Source organism: Chinchilla lanigera, unplaced genomic scaffold (genome assembly GCF_000276665.1).
Source record: "Chinchilla lanigera isolate Chin_1 unplaced genomic scaffold, ChiLan1.0 scaffold00112, whole genome shotgun sequence".
In the NCBI taxonomy this organism is placed as follows: Eukaryota; Metazoa; Chordata; class Mammalia; order Rodentia; family Chinchillidae; genus Chinchilla; species Chinchilla lanigera.
Window position 1 is genome coordinate 3,906,619 of NW_004955513.1, and position 17,897 is coordinate 3,924,515.

Below are 17,897 nucleotides of genomic sequence, written 5' to 3' on the forward strand. Positions count from 1 at the left end.
ATTGTGCAGCTGCAGAAATGAGGCACAGAGGCCTCGGGTCCCCATCACAGACCCCAGACGTCAGCCCCCAGCCCCTGAAACTGCAGATAAGATGTCTCTCCTGCTCAGGACCCCATCTGGCGGAAGGTAGCCACCACATGTCCTGCTCTGCCTGAGGCCCCCTGTGGCCAGCATCCGGGTCAGCACTGAGCGTCAAGCTCCTGAGCCTCCAGAAAGCCCATTCCACACCCATCTGCCCTGTGCCCTCACTCGGTGGCCCACTCAGTGTCCCCCCAGAATGGGTGTTCAGGGCCCCAGATGTCACCTCCCACAAGGACCACCTCACAGGGCCTGTGCAGTAGTTAAATGCCTGAAAGCCGATTTTGGTCAGGAGCAATTGCAGTGGGTCAGAAACCTCAGGCCAGGACTGGGCTCCACTCTGAATGCAAGAGGCAGGGAGGGGTGAGGAGAAGGAAAAGAGCAGAGAAGAAACACTGGCCAAAGACCTGGCGTCAGAGAGGGGAGGAACTGATCCAGCTGAGGAATGCAGTCAGGTACCGGGGTGGGGTCCTCTCGGAGCACAGGTTCTTGCTAAAACTGGGCTGTGAGGGACGAGGTCAAGGCAGGCTCATGTGAAGACATGAGTGCACGGCGTGGTTAGGACAAGTCTTCTGTCTTGCGTCACACAGGAGGTGCAGGGTGGACTTGGGTCCTTGCAGAGCTCCGAGGTGGCCCACCCTGCAGCCTCAGGACCCCCACGGCCCTGCAGCCTCAGCTCCCTGCTCTCCCAAGAAGCGGGATGTCTTTAGCTGGTGAGAGCAGCACTGATGTGTGGACCCTGCCAGCTCCAAAGCTGGGCACGTTGGTCCGTGCTCCAGCAGGCTGCAGGGTGTGAAGCACGTGGACCGAGAGAGGGGCCTGGATCTTCCCCATCTGTGAGCTGCCATGGGAGGGAGGGAACTTGGTTCCAGGCTTGTCCTCATGCGTCCTCTGCTGGAGGGGACAGTGGTGGGGCCCAGTGGTGTTCTGCAGGGAAGGATGCTACACTCCCCACGCAGGCCTCTTCCTGAGGGAAATCAGCGGGAAACAATACTTCACCAACACCCCAGGCCACCTTCCTCTGACTGGACTGTACACAAACACACATGCACACAGCACAGTACCTGTTCACTCACACACCTCTGTGCAAGCATGCCCAGCTGTGACTGCACAAAGGAGCTCATGGCATGCATGTGCTCAAGCACCATACGTGCTTACACGCATGCATGCTCCCACATGTGCGACCACACATGCAGGGCACACACCTGCATGCCCACATCTGTGTGCTTGCTACATGTCTGCACACACACACAAGCGCACTTACATGGGTGCACACGCACGTGCGCGCGCACACACACACATTCTTTCCTGAAACCTGAGCCTCCTGTCACTAGCTCCAGTCTGGGAGAAGTGAGGGCTGCTTCCCCCTAGGTGCCGGTCTGGATAGAAAATTCCAGAAGACTTGCACCCCCTGAAGTCCAGGTAGTAATCTTGGGGCCTTGTGTGGACTCCAAGCCTCACCTTCTGCTGCGGCCAGCTGGGCTATTTGATGCAGGAGTGGCCATCCGGCCTCTGCGAGGGGCAGAGCTGCCATGTGCATGCAGCAGGCCAGTGTGGACTTGAGGAGGTCTGGCCAGGAGGACTCTGGAGGCCCGTGACTCAGCTGTGACCAAGGATGGGCACTTGCACGTGGCAGCCACTCAGCCGGGCCTGGTCCCCTGCAGCAGTGGTGGCACAACCACAGATTCTCAGACGCCCACCCTCTTCCCTGTGCTTGGGACAGGGTCACAGAGGGCTCTGGAATCCTAGGTAGCCCACAGGCCACCGGGAAGGGAGGAGGAGGAGCTCGGCCCAGGGGTAAAACCACCCAGAGAGACCCACTCTGGTCCCGGTTCACGGGGTCTCGGTCACCATGTGCAGTCATTTCCTCCCTCTGCCCCACGCACCCTCACCAAACCCTCAGTCCACGGGGCTGAGTGCTGAGCGTGCATTCACCCCAGTGTCCCTGGGACTCTCCTGGTCCCCTGACGCTGCTTCTGGACCACCCCGCGCTCCCTGGACAGTCGGTCATTCCGGGCAGCCTGGCCATCACCTGCTCCTGGGAGTGGGACGAGGCCACACCGGACAGAGGAGTCTCGGCTTCTGCTCAAAGGCATCATCTGTGCCCAGTGTGGCTCCCCCTGAGCCACTGGGACCTTCAGGCAACAGAGAAGGTGACACGTGAGCAGCTCCATCCTCCCCTCCACTCTGTGACTGGGACTTCTGCCCACGGAAAACAGCCCCTGATGCAGAGGTTCAGGCTGTCCTTGCTCCTGTGGGTTGCGACATCACCCTCGCGTGACCTCACCTGAGGGCGGCTTGTAGCAGGGCCAGGGCCACCTCTGTGTAGGGCCCGGTGTTTCCAGGTGTGCAGGGACCCCGTGCGCACTGGCCAGGTCCTTGTGTCTTGTCCTGGTCACAGAAGCGTGTGGGTCACAGGACGGTGCTGGCAGAAGCTGAGTGGGAAAGGCAGCAAATCCAGGCCCCAGGACAGAAGACCCCCGCACCAGAGGAGAGGGAGAGGCTCTGGCCACGCTGAGCTCCTCTCTGTCACATCCTGGGTGCGAGGACCAGTCTGCTGTGATCAAAAGGCCTGAGTGCGCAGTGACTTCCAGAGAGAGCCCATCTCAGTGCTCGTCACTCTGAGGGACAGGCTGGACTGGCCAGCAGCAGCCGCCATGCGGCCGTCAAGAGCTCAGGTATCAGGTCCTTCTGTGGTCACAGTGGGGCCACAGAGAAGAGAGCTCGGGCAGAAGCGGACCGCAGTGGAGCCTGAGCCACGTGGACAAGGGGGCTGCGGCACTGCGGCGGAGGAAGGGTGCATTCGTGTCGGGGCGGCTGGGGCCCAGCCTGCCGCTGCCTTCCCCTCATGGCCCCATCTCCTTCCCCAGTCCCTCCCGACCCTCCGGCTGGGAGCATGGACACTGTGTCTGCAAGGCCTCTGTCCTCGTCGCCTGGCTTCTCTCAAGGGTCCCGCACCATCCGTCTCTTGCTCTTCCCCGGCCCCTCTGCCTGCACACTCTCGCATCCCTCACTGGCTAGTGTGTGGGGTCCTCTCTTCTGTCCTGCATCCCGGGTCCCCGCCCTTCCTCTGGCTTCCGGGACAGAATCCAGCCCTGACCCTGCATCCTCTTGGCTCAGTGACCCCCGGTGCTGACTTCCCTATAGGACCCCAGTTTCCCACACGAAGCTCCTGCCCGGGTGACGAAGATGCACCCGACCTCACAGCCCTTCGGATCCCAGCCCCAGGCTGCCAGGCACGCACCCTCAGTGCTGGGGGTCCTCTTTGTCCCCTCTTGCCCTCATTGCCGTGTCCTGCCATCCAGGATGTTCCCCACCCTCCCGAAGCTCCTGCCTGACTCCTCCCAAACCACCTTCAACTCCACCTGCAGGGCCTGCGCAGGGCCTGAGGACACTGTGTGGACCCTGTGGGCCCCCGGAGGGAATAGCCATGGTCCAGCCTGGTGCCCCTAGGGCTCCCACTGTCCTCCTCGGCCCAGTGGCAGAGTGAGATGTAACCAGGCCAGGGGAGGCCATGATCCACAGGATTCTTCTCCAGCTGTAGGGACCCAGGCACTGAGTGCCACCCAGCGAGCAAGGGCGGCATTGGGTCTCCTCCCCCAGGGCTTCGGACCCCAGGGCTGCATCCAGCCTTCATTTGAGAGCCTCAGTTGGTCAGTGAGCTCCAGGAAGCTGTCTGCTCACTCCGGAAGCTCTGAGGCCTCCGGCTGCTGTCCCCAGCTGTGTGTGTCTGTGTCTCTGCCTGCACCCTGCACCCCTCCTCACCCTGGATGGGTCTGGCAAGGTCAGCAGCATGTGGAGGAGATGGAAGTAGCTGTCTGAAGCATTCCACAGCAGCCTCTGGCGGAAGCAGCCCCCCTGGGAGAGCACTGCTTCAATCAGGCGTTGATGAAGCCGTAAATTATCAGGAACTAATTTTCCTGAATGGAATCGCTTGCACAGACCTGCTTTAGGCCAGAGCCCAGCATAGGGGCCCCTCACCTGCTCACACAGCATGCGTCCACCAGGAGGATGAGGCAGGCTGAGACAGGGAGGACCCTGGGGACGTTGCACTGATGCCTGCCTCTCAGCACACTTGGGCCTCTCGAGCAGGGCCTGGACAGTGGAGGGACGCAGCTCCCAGCGGCCTGGTCCTGCTGCCTGTGGAGGGGCTGGCTGTTTCCTGGGGCAGCCCTGAAAGCCCCGGGATGATGAGGCTTTCTGGAGCAAGCACAGCCCCGGGGCACAGTGGGTGATGTGAATGGGCACAGAGGACAGCCCTTCCCCACAGAGACAGGAAGGAAGGGCCCTGGGGCCTGGCCTCTAGGAGGGAGGGGTCAAGATGATCACAGGTCTGCGGGTGTGGAGCCAGTGGAGAGACTTGAAAATGCTGCCCTCGAGGATAGAGCAGCGTGGTGGCCAGCCGAGGAGGGCCTGGGCTGCCAGGGGCTGGCAGAGGCGGGAAGGATCCTCCCTGGCAGCCTCCGGAGGAAGTGGTCCAGGACACCTGGATGGCAGACACCTGTCTCTGAAACTGGGCAGCAGGCACTTCTGTGGCTTTATGGTCCTTTACTAGCAGCCTCCCACCGGACCTGCTGTATGCCGGGCTGCCGGCATAAAGGAAAATCCAGGTGCAGCTGGACCAAGGCTGGTACTGCTGAGTGACGCTTTGCTCTCCCCAGCCCTGGCACTTGCGGGTTACCAGCACCCCTCCTAGGAGGCCCTTTCTGGTCACTCTCTGCTGGCCACCAGCCCTGGCTCAGGGCACATGTGATGCATGGATGGAGAGTGAGCTAGGATCCGCAAAGGGCAGGTGCCCATCCTTCCACCTGCCGCTGGTCGCAAGTACAGAGATCCGGCACCATGGGCATCCTTTAGGGTTCTCCAGAGAACAGCCAGTAAGATTCAAGGGTGCACAGAAAGGGCTTACTGCAAGGAATCGTCACCCCGAGCTGCGGAGCCCCACCCTGCTTTCACACACAAACACGCACCACTGCTCAGTGACCCCATCTCGTCCATCAATCAGACGACCGGACATGTGAGGCTGGGGCTCCATGGTGGGCTCCAGTGTGCCTCCCTGGCAGCTAGAGAGAGGTACTGGCCAGAGAACGCAGCACAGACATCAAGTGGCTTGTCCTTGTCACCCGCCCCTGCCCTGCAGGTCCAGCAGGTGCTGGCAGGTACCACGGGTGTGCGCTGCATGGCATAAGCAGAGGCTATAGCTGCTCCCCCATCACACACGCATGGTCACATCCATGCACACACTTGAGCAGGCATGCGTAGATATACACAAGCATGCTTACACACAAGGCAGACGTGAGTGCACAGGAGCACACATGCAGATGTGTGTGTACACAGATGTGCATGTACACAGATGTGCTTCCAAGCCCAAGAGCCACCCAAGCAACACCTGGAAAGCAAGCGATTTCTGGGGAACTGCAGAGCGGTGCTCCGTGGCAGGCCCTGACATTCAGTGCCAGATGACAGTCTCCGTGGGCTGGAGCCAGGACTTCCGGCCTATCCAGGGAGGCCCAGGGTCCACAGCCCTCAAGTCCCAGGTCCTCTTCCCCACTGGTTCCCCCTGCATCCTACCACAGCCTAGTGCCTCCTGCTGCAAGCCCCTTCTGGCCAGAGTCCTCTCTCCCTGAGGAACAGGCTCAGCCTCTCTTCCAGCCTCCCGGTGCAGTGATCACCTTGAACTCCGCTGCTCGACCTTGAGCTTGGCCTTCCCTCTGCCTCAGCAGAGGAGCACCGCTTCCTTCTCCTGTAGGTCCACCCAGCTCCAGCCCAGGATCGTGTGTGCAGTTGGGACTTTATAAGCGCTCATGGTGTGCACAGCTGACTGGTGAGCTCATCCCCCCGGCTGCTGGTGCACGGGTGGCCTGGACCCTGCTTACCAAGAGCAGGCTGCGGGTGAGGGTCACACTGACCAGACCTGGCTGGCGGGCGGTCTAGAGACTGGAGACTCCACCTCCTCCTCTCAGCCCCTTGTCGCTCCCCTGCACCTTGTCCCCACTCCTCGCCAGAGGACCTGGGGACCCACTTTCACTCTGGAGTCCTCGGTCTATCCCCCTCCATGTGGTAGGGTGACTGCTGCCTCCCTGAAGCAAAGATTTCCCTCTAAGCTTGTGCCGGTCAGTTGATAGGAACCAGCACAGCCCATCTGACAGCAGGCCCGCTTGAATCCCAGTTCTGCAACCAGGAAGGGCAGAATCTTTTCAAATAAAGCAATGTTTGTTTTTAATTATTGAATTAACTACAGACATCTTTGCTCAGCTTCCAGTGCTCTGGAGGAATCAGCATGAGGGCAAACTGTAAACATCTGGCATCTGCCCAGCCAGCTTCTTACAGAATTCAGGGGGCTCTGCAGTTAGTATAGAGCTCCCAGCACTCACTGTGAGTGAGGGTTTCATGCAGGTCGGCTCCACAGAGCTTCAGGGGCTCAGGAAGTTTTCTTGGAGCACTCACAGAGAGCCCAGGCAACTTGAGCAGAATGTCAGGGACACACAAAACCTGGTCACCTCCCCCTCTAGGATGTGGACATCCCCATTCCAAATCTTCCTCAGAGAGATGATCTCCCTGGCACACTCAGGCAGGACAAGCTCACTAAGACCGTCCCACCGTGGTGACCTCCTGAGCTAGCCGCATGTGGGCCTGTCCCTCCCCATGGGACCTTCTCCTGTCAGCACCTGGGATTTTCTTACAGGGAGTCGCTGTCCAGTGGGAGCCCTGGGCAGTGAGTCACTGGCTGCCCACCAGGATCTGACAGCACAGGGGCAAAGAAGATTTGGAGCAGACAGTCCAAGAGGCGGCTCTGATACCAAGACACAGGGGCCTCAGGGGACAGTGGTGGATGAAAGAGGCCAGGTGAGGGGGTAAGGAGACCAAAGGGCTCGCAAGATCCCCAGAGACCCCAGGAAACAGAGCAGGGGTATATGTCAGGGGACTCAAGAACCCACAAAACAAGCCAGTGCCCAGATTTGAGAATCGATGTGGATGAGAGCTGCCCCCAAGGACAGCAGGACTCAGACTAAACCAGCTCTGAGGCCGTGGAGGAGCAGTGCCAACCCCCATGTGGACATCCCCAAGGCCAGGGCCTGGCCTCACCAGGTTTTAATGACTCCTCACCTCGAAGGTGGCCCTCCAGCACGGAGCCGCGCCTCTCGATGCTTGGGGTCTCTGTCCCTCTGAATCCGACCAGGCTCTTGTCCTTTACTGTGCCAGGGGCCTGGGATGGATGGGCCAAACGTCCAACCAGGGGGTTCAGCCGGGGTATTTCCATGCCCAGGGCCCTTGTGGTGTCTGGAAGCAGTGCTGGCTGCAACAGCTGCAGGAGCAAGCTCCCAGCATCCAGTGGGTGGAGGCCAGGAAGCAGGTTACAGTGCCCTGGACAGACCCACCACAGTGACTCATCCACCTGAAATGCCAGTGACACCATGCCAGGGAAGGGGTGGCCCACTGATCCCTGGAAATGACACTCCCCCAGGACTCAGGGTCCCCAAGAGGGTGACACGCATCTTCAGGCCTGATGGCGGGGTCTGCACAGCAAGAAGCCACAGCCCTGGGTGAGGAAGTCCCCTTCCCGGACACATCATCCACACTGCCTATCGTCTCCGGTGTGGAAGCAAAGTCCACCTGTGCTGGAGGTAGCAAGCCCACCGGGCCGATGAGTCAGCTGCCGGGTGCATGGTGGTGGCCCTCCGTGCTCCTGCGGGTCAGTGTCCAAGAACAGCACCCCTCAGGGACACAGCTGTCTGCCCTGCCCTGCCATGTCCATGCCCACCACACAAGCACAGGTGTGCGCACACACACACCATGTGCACACACCAAGCCCACACCTGTGCTCCTACATGCTCAGGCACCTGTGCACACAAACACATGCACAATGTATCTGTGCACACGCACAACTACACAAATGCCTGCAGCATGTGCACACATGCACACATGACACCACATGATGTACGCGTATACAATACAGTGCACACATGCTCACACTTGTGTGCACAACACATGCCATATAGATGTGCTCATGCATGCCTGATACACGCACCACACACACCCACATACCCAGGGCAGCAGGCACATGCTCCTGGACATGCATACAAAGCCCGCATATGCACGCACAACATCCTTACACTGCCTGTGCACCCGTACTGTGCTCTGTGCACACGCACGCACCCCTGGCTGTGAAGGGCCGCTCCGTCTCCCCTTGGCCGCCACTCTGGCTCATCCAGGCTGCAGAAGAAAAACGAGCTCCGATTAAGATGTCTTGATGGAATGCGCTGCGGCCGCCCCCATTACTCATCCAGCTTCCGCAGACTTTAGTATTCCGTGCACTCCCTCCTTACTCCCTCCCCGCCGTCCCAGCCTCACAGCCCGAATCGCATCCCTTTCATCCCTAATATTATTGCTCACGTCCTCGCTGAGCTATTGTGGCATCCGCTGTCCTTCTGAGGCTGAGGTTTTACAAGAATGAATGCACACGATGGAAGCAGATATTTACAGTGCAGACCCAAGGTAGCTGGCTGGGACTGGCGGCTTTTATCATGGAGGGTGAGTGCGCACCGCCCACTCCCAGAAAACCTCCCAAACTGATTTTGCTTGATCTGTTGATGGCAATTTTGTTCAAAGTCTCCTTTCTTATTATATTTGCTCTTCGGGGCATTTTTGCCCTCGATCTCTTTGTGATCACAGGATTATAAGACCCGCTGGAATTCGTACCTTCCACTGCCAAGCCAGCCTCAGAGAGAGCAGCTCCACACACGGGACTGCTCCAGGCACTGGGGTCACCAGAGGCCAGCCTTCTGTCCTAGGCCTGGCGGGGATCACCGCAGTTAAGTGCCACCTGAATCTAATCACAGTCTCCCCTGCTGGAAGATTGCCATTGTCCTCTGTGTTGAGCTCCGTTCCTCTTGGCAAGCCTCCTGGTCTGCTCGTGCAGAGAGGGTCCAGCCTGGGCTGGCGGCTCCAAGAGTCCGCAGGATGGGGGAAGAGCAAGTTCACCCTTGGGGACACAGGGTCCTCTTCCCAGAGACCTGGCCTGGGCTCTGAGCTCCCAAAGGCCCTCACACACTACTGGGCCCCCACCTACCCGCACGCCTGGCCAGTACACGTCCCCTGGCCCCAGCCTGCTCTGTCTACCCCCAGGGGAATATTCACCCACAGCCTTGACTGTAGGTGTGCTTTTTTTCCTTCTAGCTCTGAGCTTGGGGGGAAAAAAAAATCTCCAAAATATGAATTATGTATTGAAAATTCAGGCAGAGCAATCACAGGCAATAAATAATTCCAAGCTACAGACACATTAGTTAGCTGTACAATTCACTCACAGGCGAAACCAACCTTCTCATTAACAACAAGCAAAGGCAGGAGCCTCTCTAATGTGGATTCCAGCTGCGAGGTCGCGCCCAGAGGGAGGGACCGCGGCCACCTGCTTCCCCGCCGTGTCCCCTCGCATGCTGCTCCTGTTCTTAGGCTCTGAACGGAAGAGCTCTGGGCCACAAAGTCCAGGCTCCTGCCGGCTCCATGCATTTCCAGAATGTTCCCAACGATCAGAGAAGGAACGCCCAGGACGACCACGTAAGTGATTTGTAGCTCCAGGGCACGCACTGAAGTACTTTTGGGACCTTCTACCCTCTGAGCTGTGTCTGCTGTTCTCCAGGAAAACACGCTGGTGGTGATGGCTTTGAAACGTTTGGAAAAATGATTTGCTGAGCAGGGGTGGGCCCCGAGATCCAGGGCCTTCTTAAATGATCCCACATTGGCAGGCGTGTCCTGGCAGGAGTAGAAGGGGCGGAGGGGCGTGATCACCCTGGCTCTCTCCTCCTCAGGTCAAGGGAGGCATGGAAGCTCGTAGAGTAAGGCACACCATCAGGTGCAGTGGCATCTCCCAGCCGCATCTGGGGGTGCAGCGTTTCCACCCTGTGTGTCCTTGTCCTAACTACCAAGTGGATTTTGCCCTGGGCACCATGCACTCGATATGAATTATCTAGGTGGATTGTGGCACTGTCACGACAGGACTTGCCCCCATTTTACCTAGGAAACACACAAAGCTCAGGTCTAAGCAGCCTGCCAGGGTGCCAGGCTCGAGACGAGCCTCTGAGCCATTCTGGATCTCATCCCCCTGCAGCAGTCAGGAAGGTGGCTGGCTTCTTGATAAGGAAGCTGAGTGCCAAGACATGCCCCTTGTGAGTGGGTGGCAGGGCCAGATGAGGTGCAGCAAGCCCCCCCTTCCGCTCCAAACAGCAGCCCCTCACCCAGTATCGTGAGCAAATGCTCAGGGCCTCTCGGATCTGCGTGCGGTGGCCCACGATCTGCAGGGCCCACTGTCACCCTTGCTCACCTTCTTCTTCCAGCTCTGGGGTCAGTTCGGCCAAGGCAGCCCTGACTTGGCCCAGCGCTAACTCACAGGCTCCTGCCTGTGGCCCTGGCCACACAGTGCTGGACCAAGCAGGAGGCTCTGCAAGATGACCCGCTCCTCCTCCAGCGGAACGCACGCTGCGCCCACCCCCGCTCACTCAGCATTTTAATGCCTTAAAAGCCTCTTCTTTCTCTTTGCATCAATTTTCTTCCAACAAAATATTAAAATTAAGCTTTGAAAGCCTGCCACCATGGTCTGGGCCCAGACCAGCTAGCAGAAGCTGGGCAGGCGAGGAGCATCACACCGGCTTAAATATTTAAAGAGACGCTGGGTAGCAAAGAGCTCTCAGGAAGCGCAGGGCTGGAAGGCTGTGGGGGCCAAGAAGGACATCTGAGGGTTTGTCCCACTGTGACAGCAGGAGCCATCTGGCAGGGGGCTGCCGGGGCCCTGGGTGGCCCAGCCCAGCCACTCGGCCCAGCACCCGTGATGGCAGTGAGGCTGCCTCTGCAGCCACCTGGCCCCGGACAGGGAAGGTAGGTTTGTGATAGAGCAGACTTTACAGAAAGGGGAACTGAGGCACAGAGAGGTGGAGCCACCTGCCTGGTAGGATGCAAACACTGTCTCAGACACCTTGGAGTTTTGCTTTCACACTGCGTTTTGGGGAGTCGCAGAACAGCACCATGGAGCAAAGGGGCCAGGACGGTTCAGCCCCAATGCCTGTTCTCCCAGGCAGGAAACTGAGGCCCAGATCTGAGGCCACCCAGGTGGTGCAGGGAGGAAAGCCAAGCAGGATTTTGTCTCTTGAGGATTCATCTGTTTGTTCACAGACAAGCAGGGCACATGGTGGGCCCCAGACCCTCGCGGGAGTGAGGAGCGAATGCGCAAACAGGCAAACACACATCTGCTCTGCACCCTGCACGTTACTGCGCATGGGGACTCCGAGGGGAGGACCGGGGTCCTGGGCCTGCAGTGTGAGGCAGGGCAGGCAGCTGGCCCGGGACCCCTGTCAGGGGCCGTGTGGAGAGTCACCTCCCAACCCACACGGCCCGTGAACAGGATCATGGGGACGGCAGGGGGCGGGGACAGGAAGCTCCTGAGCCAGCCACAGCCACTGACCCTCACCTGAACAATCCACCAGGCCGGTGCACACACATGCATGGACGTGCGCATGTACACACACACACACACACACACACACACACACACACACACACACGGGCTGCCCTTGGAAGCCAGTCTGGTGAGCACCTGCATCTGTGGGCATGTGTCAGGACGGGAGAAGCTCCCGAGCCTCTGAGCCGAGAACTCCTCCTGCGCTGGCGTGATGGAAACTGTCTGCCACCTGGCCAGCGCAGGGGCAGAGTAAGCGTGATGTCAGGGCACACGGTGAGGGTGTTTCCAGGTGGTCTTAGCACTGAACCAGGGCACTCAGAGGCCCAAGCACAGCAGAAAGGCCAAGTAAGGGGATCCTGTCATCGCCGCCCTGCCCCCCGTCGGGTGGGACCTTGGTCTTCCACAGCTTTCTGAGGCTGGTGCTGAGGGCTCCCTGCGCCCCACTCCCTCTGGAACTGGCATGGCCTTCCCTGGGCTTCCAGCTTGCAGCCAGAGGTCCTGGCCCCTCAGCCTCCTCCATCTTGTGGCGAATCAGCTCTTCATCAGCGTAAATCTCCTTATCTATGGCCTCCAAACTCGGGTTCTCACCCCATCTCCACCTGCCCCACAGCAGTCCTGCCTCCACACGCATCCCTTCGGGGGACGCCATCCTCGCCACCATGGCCCCAAAATGGGGGAGGGACAGCTTTGAGTATGAGCCACTCCTTGCCCTGCAGCCCCGTGAGCTTGGCCGCTCTCTGCCGCCCTCGAAGCTTTTCTCCTCCCCCGGCCATGTGAGGCCTCTATTCCCTCTGCCCAGTGCCGCACTGCAGAGGCCTGCCTGGGCCGGGACAGAGGGGACTCACAACTGGGACAGACTGGCAAGACTGGCCCCAGCCCCGGGGCACTGCCCGGTAGTAGCCCAAGCCAGACCATCCTCAGTAACAGTCACAATAGCTGAAAGCTCCGATCCACCCGCAGTGGCAAGGAGCCGGGCCAGCATGTGGCCTTCTGTTGGCGCAATGGACAGCACCTCCCGGCCAGTACACCAGCCCAGCGCCTTCCTGGGGAGCTGCAGTGGTTGATTGATCATGTCCACTTGAGAAGTTTAGAAGCATAACTAAACTTGGCTCAGCAATTGGCCCAGCAATTCTACACCCTAGGGTGTAGAGGAGCCACCTAGGGTGGATCATCACCTAGATAATATAAAAGGGAAATGAAGAAGGACAGAGGTACTTCCATTCCTTTTGGAGGAGCTCATCTTCACCTTCAGCTTGGACTTCGTCTCCTGGCTTCTAGTGCAGACTCTTCGGCTTCCACCTTGGATCCTTCAGCCTTCCGTCGCAGACTCATCGGCCTCCTGATGCGGACTTGCACGGAACTCTGCAGTGAACTCCAGACCCTGGACTGATGCCTTCGGTCTTCAGTGTGCAGACGCCCTCTGCACACTTCCCCATACAACCCTCTGGCTGACCGTCGTAAGCCAATCTTGTCATTTCTTATAATTTGTACATCCTGTGTTATATGTGTTTCTCTGGTAAAACCCTGACTGATGCAGGAGCCAAGAACCGCTGGCTTCGCGGGCGTGCAGGGCCACTCATGAGCGAGGACATGGCTCTGTGCCACACGTCCCTGCACGTGACGAAGTGTCCCGCAGAGCCTGCCTGCTCTCTGGGGAGAGGACTTCAGCGCCACACCATCCAGGGGCTGGGAGGTGTTCGTCCTGGCTCTCCCAACTGGCCCTTTATCTCCTTGGCGGTGCCCTCTGTGCCCCCTGGTTCCTCTGCCCTCCCCGACCTTGTCCACACAGGGCCCCGTGCTCTGCCTTCAGCCCCTCCATCCCGGACATATACCCTGGGTCACCAGGTAAAGGCCAACCGTTTGATGAAGGTCCCCTGACCTCTGTCCCCAGGCCAGTGCCCCTGCTGCCCCTTGCTCAGGCACCCAGGCTTCGGGAAGCTCCCGCCTGAGATCAGGCAGGCGACCAGGTCCGGGGACAAAGTGGAAGCCGAGGTCTCCCCGACCCCGTGCTGACCCTGGTGCACTGTGGCTTCAGGGTCTGCTCTGACGGTCAGGCCAAGAGCTGGGGGGCCTCGTCAGCACCCCTTCTTCCTGCCCACAAAGGTGCTGGAGGCTTGGCTCAGCCTTGAAAACACGGTGCATGCGGCCAGCCCCTTTCCCGGAGCAGTGTGGCCCCAGGTGTGGCACAGGCCGGCCCTCTGTGCTCCTGCATCCTCAGCCCACTCGCTGCCCACTTCAGGGAAGGAAGCCCAGCACCGCCGCCAGCGCCCTGTGGCTATCCTAGCAGGACGGCCTCTCTGCCCGCTCCCTCCAGGTCCACAGCTCCGCTGCCTCTGGCTCCTGTGGTGGCCGCAGCCACTCTGCACCCACATGAGGCCTTCAGACACACACCAGAGGGAGCGCACAGGCTGGAGGTCAGGTCTGAAATGGGGCTCGCTGGCCTTGCTTGGGGCACTGGCAGCCACGTCCCGTGTTCCGTGTCCCATGTCCCGTGTCCCACGTCCCGTGTCCCGTCCCGTGTCCCTTGGAGGCCGAAGCAGAGTCGGTTCCTGCCTTCCCTGCATGTGCACGTGCAGCATCTCCGTGCCTGCGGCTCTGACCTCGGCTTCCTGTAGCACTGCCCTGCCTCCCCGCGTCCACAGAAATGGCACGGTCAGCAAGATCACAGCCGCAAGGCGATGCCGGCCAGGGGCTGGCCAGCAAATGCCACTGGCAGATCTCAGAGGACGGAGACAGGATCTGCTCACCCGAGGCAAGAAGAAAGCCCGTGAGCTGGGAGTGACACCCACCCTGCTCAGATTCTACTTTCAATGGCCTCGGGCCTCCCGGCCTCAGGTCCCTGCCTGACCCCACCAGGCCCCTCCAGGAGCCCGCTGCCCCGGAGCCCAGGCTGGACGAATCACGCCACAGAAGCAGCTTCTGGATGTTGGGGGACTTGATCCAGGTGATTCACAGCAGAACAATAGTTGTCAGCTGGTGCTGCTGAGCAGCAAGCCCCGGGGAACCCAGCATCGTCTTCCTGCTCAGACCGGAAAGACTTAGCGATATCTACCGAGGCCTAGCCCTCTCACTGTGGGGCTGCGTCCACTAGGTTTGTCTGCGTGGAGCCGGTGGATGTGCACCAGTGTTCCTCTCTCCCTCTAACCCTCCCTGTGTCCTGTCCCTCCCTCCACCCTCCCCCCACCCCTCCCCCACTCTTCCACCCCTCCCTCCTAGGCTGCAGCACAGACCAGTGTGTGCTCAAGTCACTGAGCGTCAGCTGAGCAAAAGGCTCTCAGGGCTCCGGATTACTTCACAGAAGGCTTTCCAGCTGTGCCATTGGCCTGGAAATTGTATTTCCCATTACTGGGGTGAAAGGCTCTCCCATCACCAGCATCCCCGCTGCAAAGTACTGTCAAAAATCGATGCTCAAAATCCTCTGAAACGTCTTGGCTAGGGTTCATGGCAAAGCACATTTCTGGATGGTGAGAAACCGTTTTCATCACCAGACAAATAATGACTGAGCATATTTCAGCAGCCTGTGGCTTCTTCCTGCATAATTCCGTCGTCAGTATGAACATCGCCGAGTGTTGGCCCAGCCACAGCTCTTCCATGCCCACTCTGCTCTGGGCACAGAAAAAACAGGCAGGCCTGGTCCCAGCCCTCAGCACCAGGGCCTCGAGGGGAGGCCTAGGCAGTCCCTGGGGAAGCGGATGCCCAGAACCTCAGGAGGGAAGGAGGAGATGGCCGTGGGGGGCTGACACACCTGGAGTGGGAACGCGGCTGTGACTGTGGCTTGAGCTGACCATCTGCAGGGAACTTGGCAAGGGGCTGGGGTACAAGGGGCCTACTTCCCGCAACGGAGGACTCAATCTTCTCAGAACAACTGGAGTGACCCAGAGGGGACATGGGGTGGCTTGTTCCAGGTCCCCGGGCCTTTGTGGCTCCTCCAAAGCTCCCATCACTACCCAGCAAGAGTGTCAATGCACCACCCTAGAGTCAGGGAAGAGTGACGACAGTCTGGAGCTTCCTGGACTATGGACCCTGAAATGACCTCAAGGAGCCAGCACACAGGATGGGCATCTTGAAGAGGTTACTGCACAACCTGCTATGGGCACCGTCCATCCTGATGCCCAGGGAAGGACAAGCCCAGTGTGTAACCAGCTCCTAATGTGGCTCTGACAATAATGCCTGAGCTCAGTGCCATCCTGACGACTGTCTGAGACCCACAAAACACAGGAGGAGAGATTTCTTTTGGCTCAGGGTTCAGTCCATGGTCACTGGCTCCAAGGCAGAAACAGCATGGCGGAAGGGCCTGGCGGAAGAGGCTGCTCTGGCAACCCATGGTGGCCAGAAAGCAGGGAGAAAAGGGAGGAGCTGGGGACGAGCAGGCACCCTTCCTTCCAGGTGACCCCAGGGACCACCTCCAGCCAGGCTCCTCCTCCTCACAGCACCGTCAGCTGCGAACTCATGTATGGGTGAAGCCACTGATGAGCACAGGGCCCCTGGGACCCACTCACTTCCCCAGCACAGAGGCCTTGGGGACGTTTTCAGTCCAAACCGTAACGACACCCCTTTCAGGCAAGGAAACAGGTCCACAGAGGTGGGGAGGCAAAGGGAAGCCAGGGCCAGCTGCAGCTGGTCTGCCTGGGTGATGACGTGGCAAGGTGACCAACCCAGAGCAGGTGGCCCAGCAGCATCCCCTGGGCCCGAACCACCCTGTAAGATGTGGAGGGGGCATTTCTAACCTAACAGGGCTTGAGACACCCAGAGTGGTCTCCCAGGGCTTGTGACGGGGAGAGCCAGAGCCTTGGGAGTCCAGAGACACCGTATCCTTGAGAGGCAGGTGCCCCCTTCTGTCCCCTGCCCAAACCACACTTTTGGGCTCACACTTGGGCTGGACACCTGCAGGGTCACTTCACTGTCTCCTTGGGATGATTTCCAGAGCCAAGAGCTTCCTGGGCCCTGGTCGTTTACCTGCTGCATAGCTTGGATGCTGGCTTCCTGGGGAGCTGCTCCTCCGGGAACCCTGAGGCCAGACCTCCTGCTGTGGCGCAGAGGTACACGGAGCTTTTCCAGGAGCTTCCCCGGGCCTGACGAAAGGCCACAGCCGCCTGATGCAATTTCGCGGTGCAGCTGACAGAATCCTGTAGGGTGTAGGTGGAATTCCCCGGGGTGTCTCACTCAAGTCCCCCGGGCCTGTCCATGTGAAGCAACAACACAGAGGAGAGGAGCCCCATGGATGACAGCCACGGGACCCCAGCCTGGCGCATGAGCTCTGTGCCCTGTGCACGAAGGTGTGACCGGAGCATGTGAGCCTGGGCTCCGTGAGGGCTCCACTCACCTAGGACAGCTGCGTGCCCCGTGCAGGTCCCTGGGCCTCTCTAGGTCTCTGTGTCCTCGTCTACAGGCGAGGAAGAAACATTACTCCCCTCTCAGATGGTTGGAGCAAGATGACAGCTGAGACGGGGTGACAGCGGCCAATCTGAAAACCAATCTAGACGTGAATGGCCTTGCCGAGGCCTCACAAATGTGCGCGGCAGACACTGCTGTCCCCGAGATGCGGCTGAGGCCCAAGCTGAGAGAGCCCCAAGGATCTGACTGAGGTCACACGACTGAAGGAGGCCAAACCAGACCCTCGACTGGCCACAGGTGCTCCCTACAGGGCCTGCTAGCTGGCTGGTGCTGGGCCTCCAGAGCCTATGCGGTTTGGGTCTGTGCTCTGAAGGCTGCTGGGTGCCCAGCTCTGCCAACTCCCATGTTCAAGAGGCTTCCAGACACAGCCCGGTGTCCGCCTTAGGGGAATGGGGTGCAGTAGGAGACAGCCCCATCTACGTGAGGTCAAGGGGGCCCGCCAGAGCCTCACGTGGGTTAAGGTCCCACTGCACTCCTCACTGGCCCAAATGCAGGGCGAGGTCCCTTTGTTTCCCTGCAAGTGTTGGTGGCAGGCTCTCCCCGCCGTGGGCTTATGAGGACAACTTTGTCCTCCTTGGGCGGAGGACTGGCTCCCAGCCCGTCCTGGGACCCAGGAGCATGGTCCTCCATGCCATCCCTCCTCAAATGAGGTGGCTGTTGGTTCTAGGAAGCAAAATAACCACCACAGCAGGGGGGATGTCCTAAAACCCCAAGCCAGGTGGCAGCAGGCGGGCTTGGGCAGGGCCACCCTGCCCAGCTCTGTCCTCCTCCCAAACAGCACCTGGGGGCCCGGAGACTTTCGGGAAGATTAAGCTGAAAACTCGCTGTGGAGGAGAGGCAGTTGCCATGGAAACAGCACCTGGTCTATTAGCAGGCGTTTCAGAGGCGAACAAGACAGCAGAGAGGCGGCAAAACCCCACATGCAACGCCTTGCTCTTTTGCGGACAAGGGTATGCGCAGCCCGGCAGGAGAGAAG

At 59.7% G+C, this 17,897-nt stretch overlaps 1 protein-coding gene and 1 long non-coding RNA gene across 2 annotated transcripts; both read right to left on the minus strand.

Annotated features, from left to right (window-relative positions):
* Positions 1 to 340: 340 nt before the first annotated feature.
* On the minus strand, positions 341 to 3,085 carry LOC102024835. The gene is made up of 5 exons (XM_005408645.1): positions 3,037 to 3,085; positions 2,366 to 2,683; positions 2,111 to 2,213; positions 1,540 to 1,736; positions 341 to 1,045 (listed from the first exon to the last, which is right to left on the minus strand). The coding sequence occupies exons 1-5, from the start codon at positions 3,083 to 3,085 to the stop codon at positions 726 to 728; spliced, it is 987 nt and encodes a 328-aa protein (XP_005408702.1). The 3' UTR covers positions 341 to 725.
* Positions 3,086 to 6,351: 3,266 nt separating this feature from the next.
* On the minus strand, positions 6,352 to 8,554 carry LOC102027217. The gene is made up of 3 exons (XR_264471.2): positions 8,473 to 8,554; positions 8,236 to 8,292; positions 6,352 to 7,765 (listed from the first exon to the last, which is right to left on the minus strand). It is a non-coding gene; the product is annotated as an uncharacterized LOC102027217 (long non-coding RNA).
* Between the last annotated feature and the right edge of the window lie 9,343 nt (positions 8,555 to 17,897).

Bases quoted from the DNA above. Each gene is read 5' to 3' on its own strand.
- LOC102024835 (XM_005408645.1), bottom strand. From the start codon at position 3,085: ATGCGAGAGTGTGCAGGCAGAGGGGCCGGGGAAGAGCAAGAGACGGAT. The intron at 2,684-3,036 runs GTGCGGGACCCT...ACGAGCACTGAG, and splicing joins GGAAGAGCAAGAGACGGATG to ATGGGCTCTCTCTGGAAGTC. The intron at 2,214-2,365 runs GTGAGGTCACGC...TGTTGCCTGAAG, and splicing joins CTGCTACAAGCCGCCCTCAG to GTCCCAGTGGCTCAGGGGGA.